Raw genomic sequence first — 17,181 nt, forward strand, 5'->3', positions numbered from 1 at the left:
GGGTCCCCCAGGGACCTGCAAGGAGTGTGTGTGCAAAATCTGGCATGGATCGGGGCAACGGTTGCAGAGATATGAGCAGGGCTAAAGTGTGACGTGTGACGTGTGACTGACAGACGGACTGACGGACTGACGGAGGGAGGGACGGACTGACAGCCGGTGGAGGTTTGGATAGTATAGGAGTGCAAGTAACTGCGACCTACTGTCGCAATCATTCAATGGTTTGGAAGAGGGGAGTGGCGCGGAATAAATAAATAAAATGTCCAGTATTGGAAAGTTATTGTGCTCAGTAACCTTGCCTACATGATATTAAATGACAAATGGTACATGTGTTTGGGACAACCGAGAGCTTGTTTGGATCACTTGCAGAGTGATTTTATGAATGACAAACACTGACAGACATTTAAAACCATTAGAAGAACATATGGGATGTAATCGGTGTCACCCTGGAGCACTGAAAGACAGTGGTGCTCGACAGTCGGTATGGAAGCCCGTCCTGGTGTGGGCGTGCGTCCCCCCCTCTTGCGCCTCGGTCTTCCTGCTGGGTGATTGGGTGGCGAGTGACGACATTAATTTCACTATCTGTTCCACACCATTTCTTGTTACTTGCAGGGGAGGCCGCGCGGAGGCTCTCGTCTTTTTCCACCGTGGTCAGACTCCTCCTTAGCCCATCTACCTATGTTTTTTCTTCGATTTTTATGCATTTGATGTATTGCTTGGATTAAGAGCGTCTGCTAAATGTCTAAATTGTTTCTCTGTGTGTGTGTGTGTGTGTGTGTGTGTGTGTGTGTGTGTGTGTGTGTGTGTGTGTGTGTGTGTGTGTGTGTGTGTGTGTGTGTGTGTGTGTGTGTGTGTGTGTGTGTGTGTGTGTGTGTGTGTGTGTGTGTGTGTGTGTGTGTGTTTAGGTTGTCAGGCTGCATGATCACAGCGGAAGGCTGTTCGTATCTGGTCTCAGCTCTGAGATCCAACTCCCATCTCAAAGTATTGGACTTAGATTATAATCATCCAGGAGACACTGAGCAACTCTCTGCTCTACCACTGGAGACTCTCAGGTATGAAGAGACCTGCTGTCACTCCATGCTAATATGTCAGAGCATGGGTTCCCAAACTTTTCATTCATTTTCTTTCATGTCGGGGTTTTATAGCAGTTATGGTCAAAATCTATTTGTAATTATTTTTACAATGCATTTCAGTCATTTTCTTGGATGTGAATTGTAAAAAAAAAAAGTTTGTAATAATTAGCTACCACACCTTCAGTGGCCCGCAACAAATCATACAATGATGCTGTATGATTGTTGGTTTTTATGTTCGCTGACACCTGTCTAGGACAGGCTTCAGATTGCGCCTCCACAGGAGACTTGGCTCAGAGATCTGAACCTACAGTATTTGATTTGGTGCTGGGAACGTGTTACCATGGTTACCATGGTTACCAGGTAAAGGCACTGCTGCGGCCGCTGATGAGCGAAAACACTACATATCCACTACATGATGCAACTCGGCCGACAGCATCAGGAAGCGTCTAATCTCCATAGGCTCCTATTCATTGCTGATGCAAAGAAACAGCTTTATCTCTGAATCTACTTTCACAAACGCTGAGAACTGCTTTTCTTTCCACGGCGACACTGGTCCGCAACGATCGGCCGCGGTTAGGATTTTTCATTTCTGTGTAAAAATAAACATATCGGCCACCATTACAAGGCCGTGAATTTCCACAACATGGACACGTTCGGGGCTTCCGGGCTCTTCAAAATAAACGCAAGTGAATGGCGGCACTCTATAGCCAAATAATTACCAAAATCATGGCAGAATAATGGGAAGTGTTATGTTTGATGGTCAAAATCATTACCAATCATTGTTTCTATTATCTAGTTCAGGGCTTCTCAAAGTGGGTGCCATGGCACCCTAGGGCAGGGGTTTTCAAAGTGGGTGACGGGGCACCCTGGGGTGCCGTGATGCCAGTCCAGGGGTGCTGCGAGATAATTTGATAATAGGCTATTTGGAATTCATCAATATCACTACATCAATATCACTTCACTATGCTTAGCTGACCTGATTTGCACTGTATACTTGATAAGTTATTTTTCCATCTACGACAACTCTCTTCACCAAAAATAGCCGATCTACGAGCTCACAACGCGCGTTGTGAGCTTGTAGATCGGCTATTTTTGGTAAACCTTCCCCCCAGAATAGGCATGCTGGGGTTCAAGTGGTTAAACGTCAAGTATAACGTTATTTTCAGTCAGTTCTGATGGATACGGATATTTCTCCAATATGATGTAAGATTCTAAAAATGAACAGTGTAATTCAGGGGTGCCGTGGATGAAAAGGTTATTTACAGGGGTGCCCTGAGTCCAAAAGGTTTGAAAACCCCTGCCCTAGGGTACCTTGAGTCCAGAGGTGCTGCAGCATACTTTAATATAATATTTTGAATGTATCAATATAACTTCAGTTTAACCACTTAGACCCAGTAAAATGGCTCTGTGTTCAATTTTACTTGGTGCATTGATGCTTTTTCAGCCTAAAGTACACCAAGTCACTTTCACCAAAGATAGCCGATCTACAAGCTCATGACGTGTTGTGAGCTTGTAGATTGTCTATTTTTGCACAATGTTACACCCATAATAGGTATAATGGGGTTTAAGTGGTTAAACAGAAAGTACATGGGTAGCCTGAAACAAAATGTTTGAACCACTGATCTAGTTAGTAGAATATACAGGCCTGACTTTGTCTCTCATTCACCCCCAGTGTTGACCATGGTGGAGAGAAGATGCTGAAACCAGGCTTGAGGAAGTGTAAGTGTGTCTTCTGTTTTATTCAAAGCAGCACACATCAGATATTTAGATGAACAGCACATATACACAGCAGCATGTGACATTCACTCATTCATATCCTGCTGTGTTTTAAGATGATAATAACCACAACTATGATATGTTGCTATTAACCAAAATTATGCAGAATCTTACTTCCTGGGTTTTAATAAAAATCACCAGCTTAGTATAGGGGTTTATCCTGCCTACCTGTGGTGTCCACATAGCCTACTACTGCATTTCCCTCTAAAATGTTATGCATTATCTAGACCCTCCAAAAAAACGTGATTATAAGATCGCATAATTTCCTGCAATAATCAATAAATGCCACTGATTATGCTGGGGGTCGCATGATTTCACAATCCCTGCATATTCACCGCAATAATCGCATATTTCCGCAAAAAAATATGCGTCTTCGCTTCATCCGTTCGTTCACTTTCAGACACAGAACAGTGTTCCATGCAAGTGTGCTTGTTGCACCCGTGATCTGCACTGCAGGCAGATAGGCAGGCAGATACACTCTTCCTCCCCTCAATAATGTAGCCTAAATTAACCTGCTCCTCCGTCAAAATTCACGAAACCCAAGCTGGTTGCACACTGCTGCGTTTTTTCATTGCGTTTTGAAATCCGAAATCTGCAAAAACCTTTTTCTGGCCAAGGAGAGAGAGAGGAACAAGGGACCCAGTGGTGACAGCTGCAAATATCTGAAAAGAATAACTCTGTTCCGAAAATAAATACGAATCGGGCAGCAGTGTGCAAACGTGATTGACATAACGTGAGGTTGATTTTTGTTTTTATACTAGAATTTCATCTGCCTTCGGCGGCCTCATCCCAGTGTTCGCACGCCATGTGCACGCCACGCGCACAGCTGCTCCAAGCCATATCGCGCACAAAAAGCATTACTTAAACATGACTATCTCTTTACAATTATCACTTCAATACATGGAGTGTATGTGTACTGTAGAATGTATGTGGGACTGGAGTTTATCCATACAGAAGAGTAACATTCCCACTCTGTCTGTCAGTTGGGGGGGCGAGAGAGAGAATTTAATGACACCACTATTACTCATACAGAGCCCTGGAAGGGACCAGCTGCAAAATATATTTCCAAAGCGTAGGAACGCTATATATAGTGTAGCAATGCTTTATTAACCTGAATGAACGAAATCCTAAAAATCTAAAAACCTTTTCTTGATATGATTAAATCATTCAATCACTTTATTAAAACATTTTCTTGATATAATAAAAAATCATTTTTTTCAGGAAAGAAATGTTTGATTTTATTTTCTTATTGGACTGACATACAGTACAATGAAATCCTTGCTGCACTTGCATCCAGACATGGACAGTGGTTCTCAACCAGTGGTCTGGAGACCACCCGTGGTCCTTGAGGGAGTTCCAGGTGGTCCCCAGCTAAAGAACCAATTGGTAACCAAATGGAACCTTGTAAAGATCTTAACTGTAAGGGTAAAATGAAATCCTCTTGGTTTCATTTTACGCTTCTGTAAGGGTCCATTTCTTTTACCAAATTTCCATCATTTAGCTGGGGACCACCTGGAACGCCCCCCGGGGACCACTGGTGTGGGGACCACTGGTTGAACTTGAAAAGCACCGGTCTATTCAAAGAAGAATATAGACTGCGAGTCACCGAGCAATATTCAGCAGAAGAGCGAGTGCAGGGGCGTCACAAGGGGGGGAAAAGTGGGACTGAGTTACTAGGGCCCAAGGTGGAGGGGCCTTAATTATTTTATACTATAGCTATTGAAAAATAGCAGATATACAAGCTCACAGCACGGCATCGAGTGCCGCGCTGCGAGCTTGTAGATCTGCCGTGAAGATTTGTGCAAATCTTTTAACTCATTAAAAGCCAAACGCGTGATGTCGCGCGAAAAGTACTCGAGTACTTATAGTGCCGAATGCGCGATGTCGCGCGAAAAGTAATATATTACTGTAACGGCGAGTATAAATACCGAGTATATGGCGGAAGCTCCGGAGGCGAAAATCGTCGCTGATTTGTCATCATCACGGCTCCACCAGCACAAAATAGTCATCCCATAACATTGAGGTGGACGGGGGATCTCATCTTAAATGTCCATTATCTCAAAACTACACTTTAGAAGCGAAGATGGAGGCAGATGCTCGCTTATATAACACATATATAAAAGCTCCAATGCAATCCAGCATGGCACCACGTAAACAACGATCGATTCCGGCGCACGACCCGATGACGTCAGACCGGAAGTGATCACGCTGTGCACTTCTGGCTTTCAAAATAAGAGAGTGCAAGTGGATGGAGCCTGCGTGAGGCACTCTGGACATCATTGCGACCGAAAGTCGCGGGCGCAAAATGAGTTAATATATGTATGTTTTAAGCAAACATTTGTAACTCAAATTTTGCCTCTGGGGGGGGGCATTTTGGTGGTCCTTCACATGAAAAGGTTTGAGCCACTGACAAAATAAATCATGATTCTTCAAAAATAGAAGATCTATAAGCTCGCAGCGCGGCACTCGCGCACAGACGCGCTGTGAGCAGGGCCCAGAATTTGGTGCGACACCACTGAGTGCATTCTCCACACAGACACACACATCATGCCAGATTGGTCTGTCTGTCTGTCTTTCTGTCTGTCTGTATCTGACGGGACACCATCCGTCCGTCCGTCTGTCCGTCCGTCCGTCCGTCCGTCCGTCCGTCCGTCCGTCCGTCTGTAAACTATGCACCACTCCCCTGAAAAGAGATTTGTGGGAACAAATATGGGCCGACCGTTCTAATCCCCGTTTGTTGCATATTGGTCTACTGTACAATATAAATTACACACAAACAGAAATGACAGATTAGCCACATTTAGTTGGCTAAAATGCCACCACTTTGAGCACAGCCATTATGCCTGTTCACTTGGTCCTGCATGGATAGCCGAAACGTTTGCTCATTTATTTAACATTTGAAATAAAAGAGAAAATTCTCTTTTGTCATCTGTGCATGTTTAAAAAGCACATACTGTATCTACAAGGCACAAGCTTAACATCCTTTAACATTGGATAGTGTTGATAGCTTTTAAATCTGTTCCTTTCGCGCATCCTAATACTGTGTCTGTCTGTCTGTCTGTCTGTCTGTCTGTCTGTCTGTCTGTCTGTCTGTCTGTCCAGCACCAAGGACAAAGCATATCTACATGTCTCTCTCTCTCTCTCTCTCTCTCTCTCTCTCTCTCTCTCTCTCTCTCTCTCTCTCTCTCTCTCTCTCTCTCTCTTAAAAAAATACATCTCTTAAATAATACATATATTCAAAGATTTGCACACATTTTCACGACTTTTCAAAAATAGCAGATCTACAAGCTCGCAGTGCGGCACTCGGTGCCGCGCTGTGAGCTTGTATATCTGCTATTTTTCCAATGGCTAAAGCATAAAATAATTACGGCCCCTCCACCTTGGGCCCTAGTAACTCAGTCCCACTTTTCCCCACCTTGTAACGCCCCTGAAGGCACTCGCTCTTCTGCAGAATGTTGCGCGGTGACTCGCGGTCTATATTCTTAGACCGGTGCTTTTCAAGTTCAACCAGTGGTCCCCACACCAGTGGTCCCCGGGGGCCTTCCAGGTGGTCCCCAGCTAAATGATGGAGAGTTGGTAACAAAATGGACCCTTACAGAAGTAAGCGTAAAATTAAACCAATTTTACCCTTGGTTCTTTAGCTGGGGACCACCTGGAAGTCCCTCAAGGACCACGGGTGGTTCAGTGGTTCTCAAACTAGTCGCAGATAGGTGACAGTGGGGTCGCCTATGAGCAGCAAAGTTGATCTACAAGCTCACAACACATCGTGATGTGATGCCTTGTGAGCTTGTAGATCGGCTATTTCCACTACTTTTGTGCATCACTTGTTTAACTAGCCCTTACCCGTTCAAAGATATGAGCTCCAAAATGATGTGCAGTGTGTGGGTTATGGGATGTGCACTGTGCACACAGTATATGAGGGATGGAAAGTAACTTTAACTGGTGCTTGCATGATGTAGGAGCATCAATGTAAGAAACCCGTTTCGTTTAATGGCTACAGAGATACTGTCCCCCCCCCCCCCCCCCCCCAGCCCGCCCACCCACCCGCCTGCACACACACCCGCCTGCCTGCACACACACACACACACACACACACACACACACACACACACACACACACACACACACACACACACACACACACACACACACACAGAGCTGGTTAAACATTTTGCCTCAAGCTAGATGCAGAATAGATGTGCCTCATGCTAGATGCAGAATAGATAGTAGATACACCATAAAAATGCTAATATACAGCATACGATTTGTGAAAGTGACAAACGGGCTTCACAGTTATGTCAGGTGTGTTCATATGCTTATGGTGATGCGATTTCAGATCAATTGCTCCAGCCACTGAGGAGAAACGCTGTGACAGACACTCACTCAGACACTCACTCAGACATTCGCAAAATTATAGTATAGATGAGGTAGGGTGTTAACACATCGGGTGCCCACGAGGTGTCTACACGCAAATCTCTTTGATGTCTCTGGATGCCCTGCCCCAGTGCCCACGACGTGTTTGACGCGTTTTACAATACTGTAGTTACTGTACATTGCTGCTACCGCAATGAAGGCTCTACCACGGTGAAACGCCAACAATATGGGAAAAACACTACATTTCCCAAAATGCAGCGCGGTACACGTGACCAGCATGTGCAGTCTCCCTGGAGCCAATCACAAGCTTCTGTTCCCATGTATCTGACTCGTATGTATCTGGATACTAGTATTTTTACCAGTAACGGAGTCTCGGCGGAGATACACGTAACATCGCAGATTCTTCTCCTAGTCTAACTTTTTCAATCACCATGTTCAATGCGCGGTCCTTTCTACCTACCGTGACACAAACGCTGTGGCCCAGGTTTGATAAAAAGTGGTCCAGACTGAGAGAAATCATGATCGTGAAAATAAACAGGATATCCGTGGATTACATTTACTCGTATCATGGATACTATTTTCCCAGTGACGCTGCGGAGGACCGGAGGTAACGTAACATGGCGGATCCCTCTCCTGGTCTAGCTTTTTCAGTCACCATGTTCAAAACGCGACCCTTTCTACCGCCCGTGATACACACGCTGTGGCCCAAGATTGGTAAAAAGCTGTCCTGACTGAAAGAAAAGATCATCGTGAAAATAAACCGGATATACTTGGAATACATTTACTCAACGTATTACGGATACTTTTCCCACTACGCGAAGGTACGTAAATGACGCGTTGCCATGGGCACCAGCAACACACACACGTCATACATCCGGGCACTCAGTGTGTTAATAAAAAAAAGAAAGAAAAAAATATTAAATATGGAGATTCAAGGTTTCTGCCTGACAACAACATGTAACACAGTAACAATATAGACTAGATATTCATATTTCATAAATATATGTCATATTTCTATATTATATTGAAGTTATAAAAGAAATATGGAGATGCAAGGGTCCATTTGGTTACCATTATTTGATTCTTTAGCTGGGGACCACCTGGAACTCCCTCAAGGACCACGGGCGGTCTCCGGACCACTGGTTGAGAACCACTGTCCATGTCTAGGCCATCATATGTTTTAGGGGGGAAAAGATGCACCCCGTCTTTAAAACAACAATGCTGAACCAAAGTTCTGTACACCATTGGTTCTCAAAGTGAGACCCGGGGATGCCCAGGGTTCCTGGGGGATACCAGGGGATCCCCAGCTAAATTAGTTAACATAGCATCACAATGATTTTAACCAATTTAACCATATTTTATACGTTTGGCCCAAAATAGCAGATCTCTACAAGCTCATAGCGCATCACTTCGTACCGTGCTATGAGCTTGTAGGTCTGCTATTTTGGAAGAATTTTCACATCATGTGCACATTTTTGAAGAAATATATATTTTTAAAGGGAAAATGTTTAACTCAAATAAGACTCGAGGGTCTTTGACATGAAAAGGTTTGAGAACTACTGCTGTGCACTCAGTAAACAAAACTAAAAACAATAAACAGAGGAAAACATACAGTAGAGGGTGCAAAACATACTGTAGACCAGTGGTTCTAAAACTATGGGTCCCGACCCAAAATGGGGTCGCGGGTAGGTGACAGTGGGGTCGCCTATTAGCAGCAAAGTTGATCTACAAGCTCACAACACATCGTGATGTGATGCCTTGTGAGCTTGTAGATCGGCTATTTCCACTACTTTTATGCATCACTTGTTTAACCCATTCAGGCTGGGTACACTTTTTAGTGTATTGGAGGGGCTTACAGTACATGTACAGAATGTTGCAACATATTTGTTTTTGTAGGCTAAATTCTGATTTAGGCCTAACTATAGGTTAGGCCTAAATGGGTTAATGAGGTAGGGTGTTAATAAAAAAGGAAAGAAAAAAAGATTAAATATGGAGATTCAAGGTTTCTGCCTGGCACAACATGTAACACAGTAGCAATCAATATAGGCTACATCTAGATACTCATATTTCATAATTATACATTATATTTATATATTATGATGAAGTTATATTGAAATATGGAGATACAGTGTTTCTTTAGGACCAGATTTAAGACACATATAAATCAGTGTCTAATCCCAAAACACGCACGCACGCACGCACGCACGCACACACACGCGCACACACACACACACACACACACACACACACACACACACACACACACACACACACACACACACACACACACACACACACACACACACAGTAAATGAACATATGTGAATAATTGTCAGAGTTGAAACATGGAGATCCAAGGTTTCTTCCAGACAGTAACAATATAGACTACATCTAGATACTCATATTTCATCATTATTCATTATATTTCTATATTGTGATGAAGTTATATTTGATTGTAAACTGATGCTGTATTGTGTCATGTTTTCCTCATCAGATGTGTGTGAACTCACACTGGATCCAAACACAGCACACAGAAAACTCTCTCTGGGTGAGGACAACAGGAAGGTGACACAAGTGAAGGAGGAGCAGCCGTTTCCTGACCATCCAGACAGATTTGACTCCGTGGAACAGGTTCTGTGTAGAGAGAGTCTGACTGGACGCTGTTACTGGGAGGTAGAGTGGAGTGGAAAGGTTTCTATAGCAGTGACATACAAAGGAATCAACAGGAGAGGAGAGGGTGATGGCTGTAGGTTAGGATCCAATGAAATGTCCTGGAGTCTGGTATGTAATGATGTTATCGACAGGTATAGTGTCGGGTACAATAAGAAGAACACTGACCTCCGTGTCGCTCCCTCTGGCTCCTCCCACAGAGTAGCAGTGTATGTCGACTGTCCCGCTGGCACTCTGTCCTTCTACAGAGTGTCATCTGACAACCTGGCACACCTGTACACCTTCCAGTCAACATTCACTGAACCACTCTATGCTGTGTTTGGGTGCTGGTACGTTACAGAAGGTACTAGGACCACTTATGGTTCATTGTCTCTGTGTCAGACGTAGGAGGTTCAGTAACATCCTGTGTCCTGTAGGAACACACACTGATGTGATGCTACACTATGTACACACATCATAAAACAAACACATGTGCACACATACACACACATGAACATGTGCACGCCCCAAAACATATCTACAAACACACACACACACACACACACACACACACACACACACACACACACACACACACACGATCACACACACACAAACACACAAGTAAACACAAAAACACATACAATACACACAATGCACAGTAAACACACACTCACATAAATACACACACGTACAGCACACATACATTACACACTTAACAGTACACACACAAACACTCACGCGCGCGCACGCACACACACACACACACACACACACACACACACACACACACACACACACACACACACACACACACACACACACACACATACAGTACTGAAATTATAGTTCACTCTGAACACACATGTGTACACACAGACACACACACATTAAACACACGCATATCGTTGCTTTTTATGGTATGGAAACATGGTATGTCCAAAACCATCCTTTTTTATATGAGCTTATCCACAACCTTCCAACGTCCCAACGTGCATTGCGAGTAATGTGTGCGGCAGCTTCCGGCGCCGCTGCCGAGTGTGATCTACAAGCTCACAACGGTTGCATCTGCGATGCTACATGAGCTTGTATTAAATTTAGTTTTGGTCAGATTTTAGTCATGTGAAATGTTTTAGTGTTAGTCTAGTTTTAGTCGACTAAATATCATACAAATTTAGTCAACTAAATCTACAGTTGATTTAGTTGACTAACATGTATTTTGCCGTGGCGGCGTCGTAATTCCTGATTTTACATTTTGCTGCATGTTTAAAATAGCCGATCTACAAGCTCATGTCCAAAACTGTTACTTTTCAGAAAACAGAAAAAAATAACCAATGGATCCAACATAGTTTTTATTTTACTTTATTATTTAGTCACAAGCTCTTGTGAATCCTTCTCATTGGTAACATTTTTATAAAACCCACAGACATACTTAACTACTTTACTTTACACACACGCTCACGCACGCACGTGCACACACACACACGCACGCACGCACGCACGCACGCACGCACGCACGCACGCACGCACGCACACACACACACACACACACACACACACACACACACACACACACACACACACACACACACACACACACACACACACACACACAACCAGGGTGAATACAATTCATTCAATGTTGAATAATTGACCATAGTTTCGACTCATTTACAACATGGACATGGTATAGTTCATTTGACTCACAAAGACACCAGGATATTTTTTATATATAATCTCACTTCAGTTGTATTGAGTCTCCTCTCCACTGACACAACTCCAAGTCATCATGTTGATTCCATGTCAGGTTTTCACTGCTCTCTAGTGAGTTACGGTGCATTTTAACAGCATGCAACAGCCAGACGTATTTTCCGGAAGTGTGTTATTTGTCAATGGAACCCGGCAGCTACTGTCGATAGCAGGCGGTGATGCGATGGTCGAAAAGTGGACGGAGGAACGGCGTCCAAAAAAAAAATCATCCTCATCTGTTGCTTTGTTTACCTAATGGAGGACATAAGGTAATGACGGCCACTAGGAGATTGTTATCGCCCAGAGTAGCTGGCTGTTGCCCGCTGTTAAAACGTTACAACATGTGACTCTTAAATCTTTTCACTCCACTGATTTGTTTTTGGCCAAAATGTTGAGCATTTGTGAACCTGTTAATATTTAGACTTTGTAAATATGGTTCATATGGGCTTCAGAGTGTGAAGACTGACCCATGTTCTGTTCTGTATTTGTTTCGTATATTTGCATACTGTAATAACCAACCAGTGATGCATTGTGTTAAAGGAGTAGTTCACCCCCAAAATGACTTTTTTTCTATTGATTAGTTACACCATGGAGACTTGAGTTCAATAATATCTTTTGTAGGCCTATTCGTCGCATTCCTAAGATAAAATAATTGATTATAGTAAATTTATCCCCATTGATTCTGGATGGGGACCCAAATGCATGGGCCTGGATGGTAGTGATGCGCGGGTCAGGTTTTTTTCATAACCCGCAGGGCAATATACAAATCAACGAATCCGCCCGCCCTGCATTTAAAAAAAAGATGATATATCATCTCCACAATAGCTAATCTTTATATATGGCTCTTCTAAGTACTCAAAGTCGCTTTACAGAAAGGTCTACAGTAGCACAATATTGTCATAGGCTAAATAAACAAACGTGGTGTTCAAAATGGGGTTCTTTTTTTTTAAGATTTGTTTTGGGGCTTTTTATGCCTTTATTTGATAGGACAGTAGGCTGACAGGAAATGGGGAGAGAGATGGGGAATGACATGTGGCAAAGGTCGTCCGGATCGGGAATCGAACCGGCGACGCCAGCAGGCATCATAGCCTAGTATGTGGAATGCGCCTTGACCACCAGGCCAGCGGGCACGCCCAAAATGGGGTTCTTTTAACAGCAAAAAGACAATTCTCTCTAAATCGGGGGCATCGTCGGGGTAAGAATGGCGTTTCAGGTTTATGTCGATCATATTTATACAGCGCCTCGCAATTCAAACAGACAGCAAAAGACAGACAATATTAAATCCTGTTGGTCGAGATGAGGGATGGGGCGACTCGAGGTGAGTGTTGTTAATTCAGTCAAAACTCTGTCTCACTTGCGAAAGTTGCGTTTTCCGTTGACTGGCTGGTGATATAACTTAACTAACACAAAATATTTATAAACAGACTTGTGTGCATGACAGAGACATTTAAGTGAAATCCTGATCAGCGACACGCGCTGAATTGCATTCTTCTCTGCTCACGTTGTGTGTCTGACAGGCTGCTATGTGAGCAAAAATGTTGGCAATTGTGGTTCGCGGCCCCAGCAGGAGCGGAATTGGGACAGTCCTCGCACCAGGAGCGGAGGAGAAACCTCGTTCCAAGCCTCTCTGGCGCATTTTAAAACTTGCTCACATGTATTGAAAACCGTTGTATTCTTATTCTTATAGGCCTACTCTTATTAACTCTCCTACCGCCAGATGTTGTTATTTATTATTGGGTTTTGTGCCAGCAAAAGCACCTTACCTTTGCGATGTTATAGACAAAGATGTACTATTTTTTTTCATTATTATTTTTTAATTTTCTCCTTAGAGGTGTACCGTGGCTATATGAGCAGTAGAGGGCAGCCTCATGCAAGAATTAATGTGAAAATGGAATCAGTGGCTCATGCTCTTCAAGGCTGCTCAGTCGCTACAGAGAAATAGATTCAGAGGAAATCACATGGAACTGTTTTGTTACTCCATTGATGCTAACGTCCAGTGGGTTTTTGAGGATACTTTTACGGGAGCTGTTTCAACGGTATACACCCGCGCGACCCCTCATCAGTTTACAGACATCAAACCAAGGTACAAAAGAACGAGCCAAAGAACGTACAATTGGCGTCGAGGTTCTGTAAAAAATGGGGCGAACGGGAACGTTCAAAGCGTGGAAAGAGTTAAGAATAAAAGGCAAATAAGAGCAGGTGATTATTAAAGCAATAAGCCACAAGAGGCGAGTGGTTACCGGGGTAGTATACACCGGCTGAGAGGCGTTGGGGAACACGAGGCGCAGGTGGCGCAGGTGGTTACCGGGGTATACTACCCCGGTAACCACAAGCCTCGCGTGGCTTATTGCTTTTCTAAAACAGTCACAATATTGCAACATGAAAATCATAGACATGTACCGATTAAAACTGTTCAATTTCACTAATAATACACAATAAGGTCTGCTCTGCAAGAATGTATTTCCCGTCCAGGCAGCAGAAACGACACAGGTGCAGATAATTGGTGCACTGTGGAAAGAAATAACGCACCTGGGTTTGATATAAACTGATTGAAGGTGTGGGTTATAGTCTCAGATATACCACGGCAACCAGCCAATCAGAATCAAAGAATGGAACTAGCCGTTTTAGAATCTTATTTATTCTTTGCACATGAGAGTGGCGGGCCCCGCGGTCAACTGGTCGGCCCGCGCATCACTACTGGATGGGGACCCAAATAAGGCCCTGGATGGGGACCCAAATACACTTGGGTTAAGTAAATGTACCCCCCATTGATTCTCATCCAGGGCCTTGTATTTGGGTCCAGATCCAGACCCATGCATTTCGGTCCCTATCCAGAATCAATGGGGGTAAAATTACTATAATACATTTTTTGTTTTAGGAATGTGACAAATACAAAAAAATATTATTGAACTCAAGTCTCCATGGTGTGACTAATTCAATAGAGAAAAAGTCATTTTGGGGGTGAACTACTCCTTTAATGTACATTTATTATGTGATATTCTTATGGTCTGTTACTTTTTTAAACTTTTGTACTTTTAATAATAAAATAAAGATGATCTGATTCTATATGTGATGTTCTTCACTTATTGGTATTGGTTTTTGGACATATTTTTCCTTGAATCTTCAAGGGCAGTAGAGAGATTTTCTTTTCCAGGACTATTTTCACACAAGACACATTTATGTTCAGACTTGCATGAAAACTGTTGGTCATCAGGTTTGACCCACATTCATAGGTGGTTAAAATGATTGTGTCTCAGTATGGAAGCTCTACCCTCTCAAATCTGATCTTAAACTGTCATTTATGTCACTCACAAATAACATTCGGTCCCTTGCCTACAGATCCTGTGTTCAAATGCAGTCAGATGTCTGGTTATAGAGATTAATACACACAAAAGGTGCCATGTCATTGTTCCGACGTCCCATTGTTCCGACGGTACCTAACCCTAACCTTAACCCTAACTCTAACCTCAGTAAAACTATGCCTAAACGTAACCTTAACCTAACCTCAGTAAAACCATGCTTAAACCTAACCCTAACCCGCCCTAACCACCGTCGGAGTAATGAGATGTCGGACCTATGGGCAGTCGGACTTATGTGCAGTCCACAAACTGGCGCACGGACGGATGGGCGAAAAGAAAAGATGAGTGTTGAAATGTTTTCATTTACTTCTTTCTACTGTTTTAGCGATTTTAATGACTTTAATTTCAGTGGGTGGGGGCATGCATGCAAGTGCCTAAATGTCTTTTTAGACACTACAAGCTGGCAATTTCTTTATTACTATTTACAGTAACACTATTGGCCCCCATATAAGTCACATCTGCCCATGAATGATTGCGGTGCATCTTGGGAATGGGCTTATTGTATCAACAATTGATACAACTAGAAAGATGCAATTGGATTTTTTTAATATATATATATATATATATATGTTTCTTTTTTCAGAAAACGTGTGTGTGTGTGTGTGTGTGTGTGTGTGTGTGTGTGTGTGTGTGTGTGTGTGTGTGTGTGTGTGTGTGTGTGTGTGTGTTGGGGGGGGGCTGCATGTGTGCGTGTGTGTGCACACATTTGCTCTTACATATTAGCACATTTTGTTGAATCTCTCAGCTGGTACTCAGTATGTTACCTTCATTATTTCAGGAATGTCATCACAAACCAGAGCACAGACAGTTTGTGGACAGACTTTTCTTTTATTAATACATCAATTGTTGTTCTACTGCATGAGCAAAATCCTGTTATTTTGTCCAATATGTATGGTAGTGGTAAATATGTTAATAGTTAGTTAATAGTTACACATTTGAAAGAGAAAGATATGTTAATGACAACACTGTGTTACGTGTATTTCGTCTCTGACGGGTGGAAACCGCTTAGCCTTTGTCTAAAACTGTTACTTTTTAGGATTCAAACATAGCAAAAGTAGCAGATCTACAAGCACAAAACGTGTCACTTCGCTCCACGTTTCAAGCTTGTGGATCTGCTACTTATGTTGATGCTCTTACTGTATGTGACGCTGTGGTGTGATCAAGTAGGGCTGTTGATTTACACAATACGTTAAAACAAGGAGATAGAGGCCTCTGACAGGAACAATATGGACAACTAAATGGACACAATAACTTGTAACTTCGGTCCATTATATCTCCCCTTTAATGATACCAATCGGTATTGTGTTTTATGTCATGTTTATCGTTGATTAGTCACCTTTACAACGAGGTACAGCTTGTATGTATAGGCCATTCATTGAATGAGAAACACAGCCAAACGTGTGGGTAGCCCCCCTCCCACACACACACACACACCAAAAAAATAAGAAAACGTGTCAAAATGGCCTTGCCATAGTTTTCTGTATTGTTCTGTATCGATAGACACCTTTGTTGATTGGTGCATTGAATGACTACACTCTCCCACAATTAATTATAAAGAAAGGAAAAAACACTGAGTCAGGGAACCCCAAAACAAAACGATAGTGAATACCAGCAGAACAGTATTGCAGGCCATATTGGCACATTTAGTGTAGCTGTGCTGCTCCACAAATGCCCAATGCTTACAAGCTGTACCTTGCAAGCAATGGGCATTTGTACACATGAACCAGCTTCCCGTGTGGTACACAGCATAACCTACTTTCACTTCCTTTATTCTGTTTCTCGGCAGAAGTCTTGTGACAGACACTCACGCTTTGAGGTTTTGTCAGAGAAGTGTCTTTCCAAGTAACCTTTCTTCACTATCAGTCAGTGTGTGTGTGTGTGTGTGTGTGTGTGTGTGTGTGTGTGTGTGTGTGTGTGTGTGTGTGTGTGTGTGTGTGTGTGTGTGTGTGTGTGTTTGTGTGACGGCAAAATTGGCGCAGGGGTGGGTGATCACTGGCACACTGGCATAGAGAGAGAGAGTGCATTCATATCTACCGGTATATGCAATTTACATCCTGCATATAATTCTACTTTCTTTCTAACTGATAACTTTGACTGGGGAGAGAGTCTGGCAAATAAGTGTGTTATTGCTTGAGTCTAATGATCATTAGGCCTATACATCCTAATGCAAAAGAATATATTTCTAGACTGTCAGTCATAATGTT

The 17,181-nt window shown here is 43.0% G+C and overlaps 1 protein-coding gene across 1 annotated transcript in view; it reads left to right on the top strand.

Moving 5' to 3' along the window:
* The window catches only part of LOC308280248 (NACHT, LRR and PYD domains-containing protein 3-like), a gene marked incomplete at its 5' end in the record, with an annotated part of 44,252 nt that extends 33,401 nt beyond the window's left edge, over positions 1-10,851 (top strand). Inside the window, 2 exons of the mRNA XM_080720509.1 lie at positions 2,743-2,789; positions 9,715-10,851. Of these exons, the coding sequence (XP_080576635.1) occupies positions 2,743-2,789; positions 9,715-10,277 (610 nt within the window). The 3' untranslated portion in view covers positions 10,278-10,851. The remainder of the gene's footprint in view (positions 1-2,742; positions 2,790-9,714) is intronic.
* Positions 10,852-17,181: the final 6,330 nt, after the last annotated feature.

The sequence above is a fragment of the Nannobrachium achirus genome, assembly GCF_963921795.1.
Source record: "Nannobrachium achirus genome assembly, chromosome: 24".
Taxonomy (NCBI): Eukaryota; Metazoa; Chordata; class Actinopteri; order Myctophiformes; family Myctophidae; genus Nannobrachium; species Nannobrachium achirus.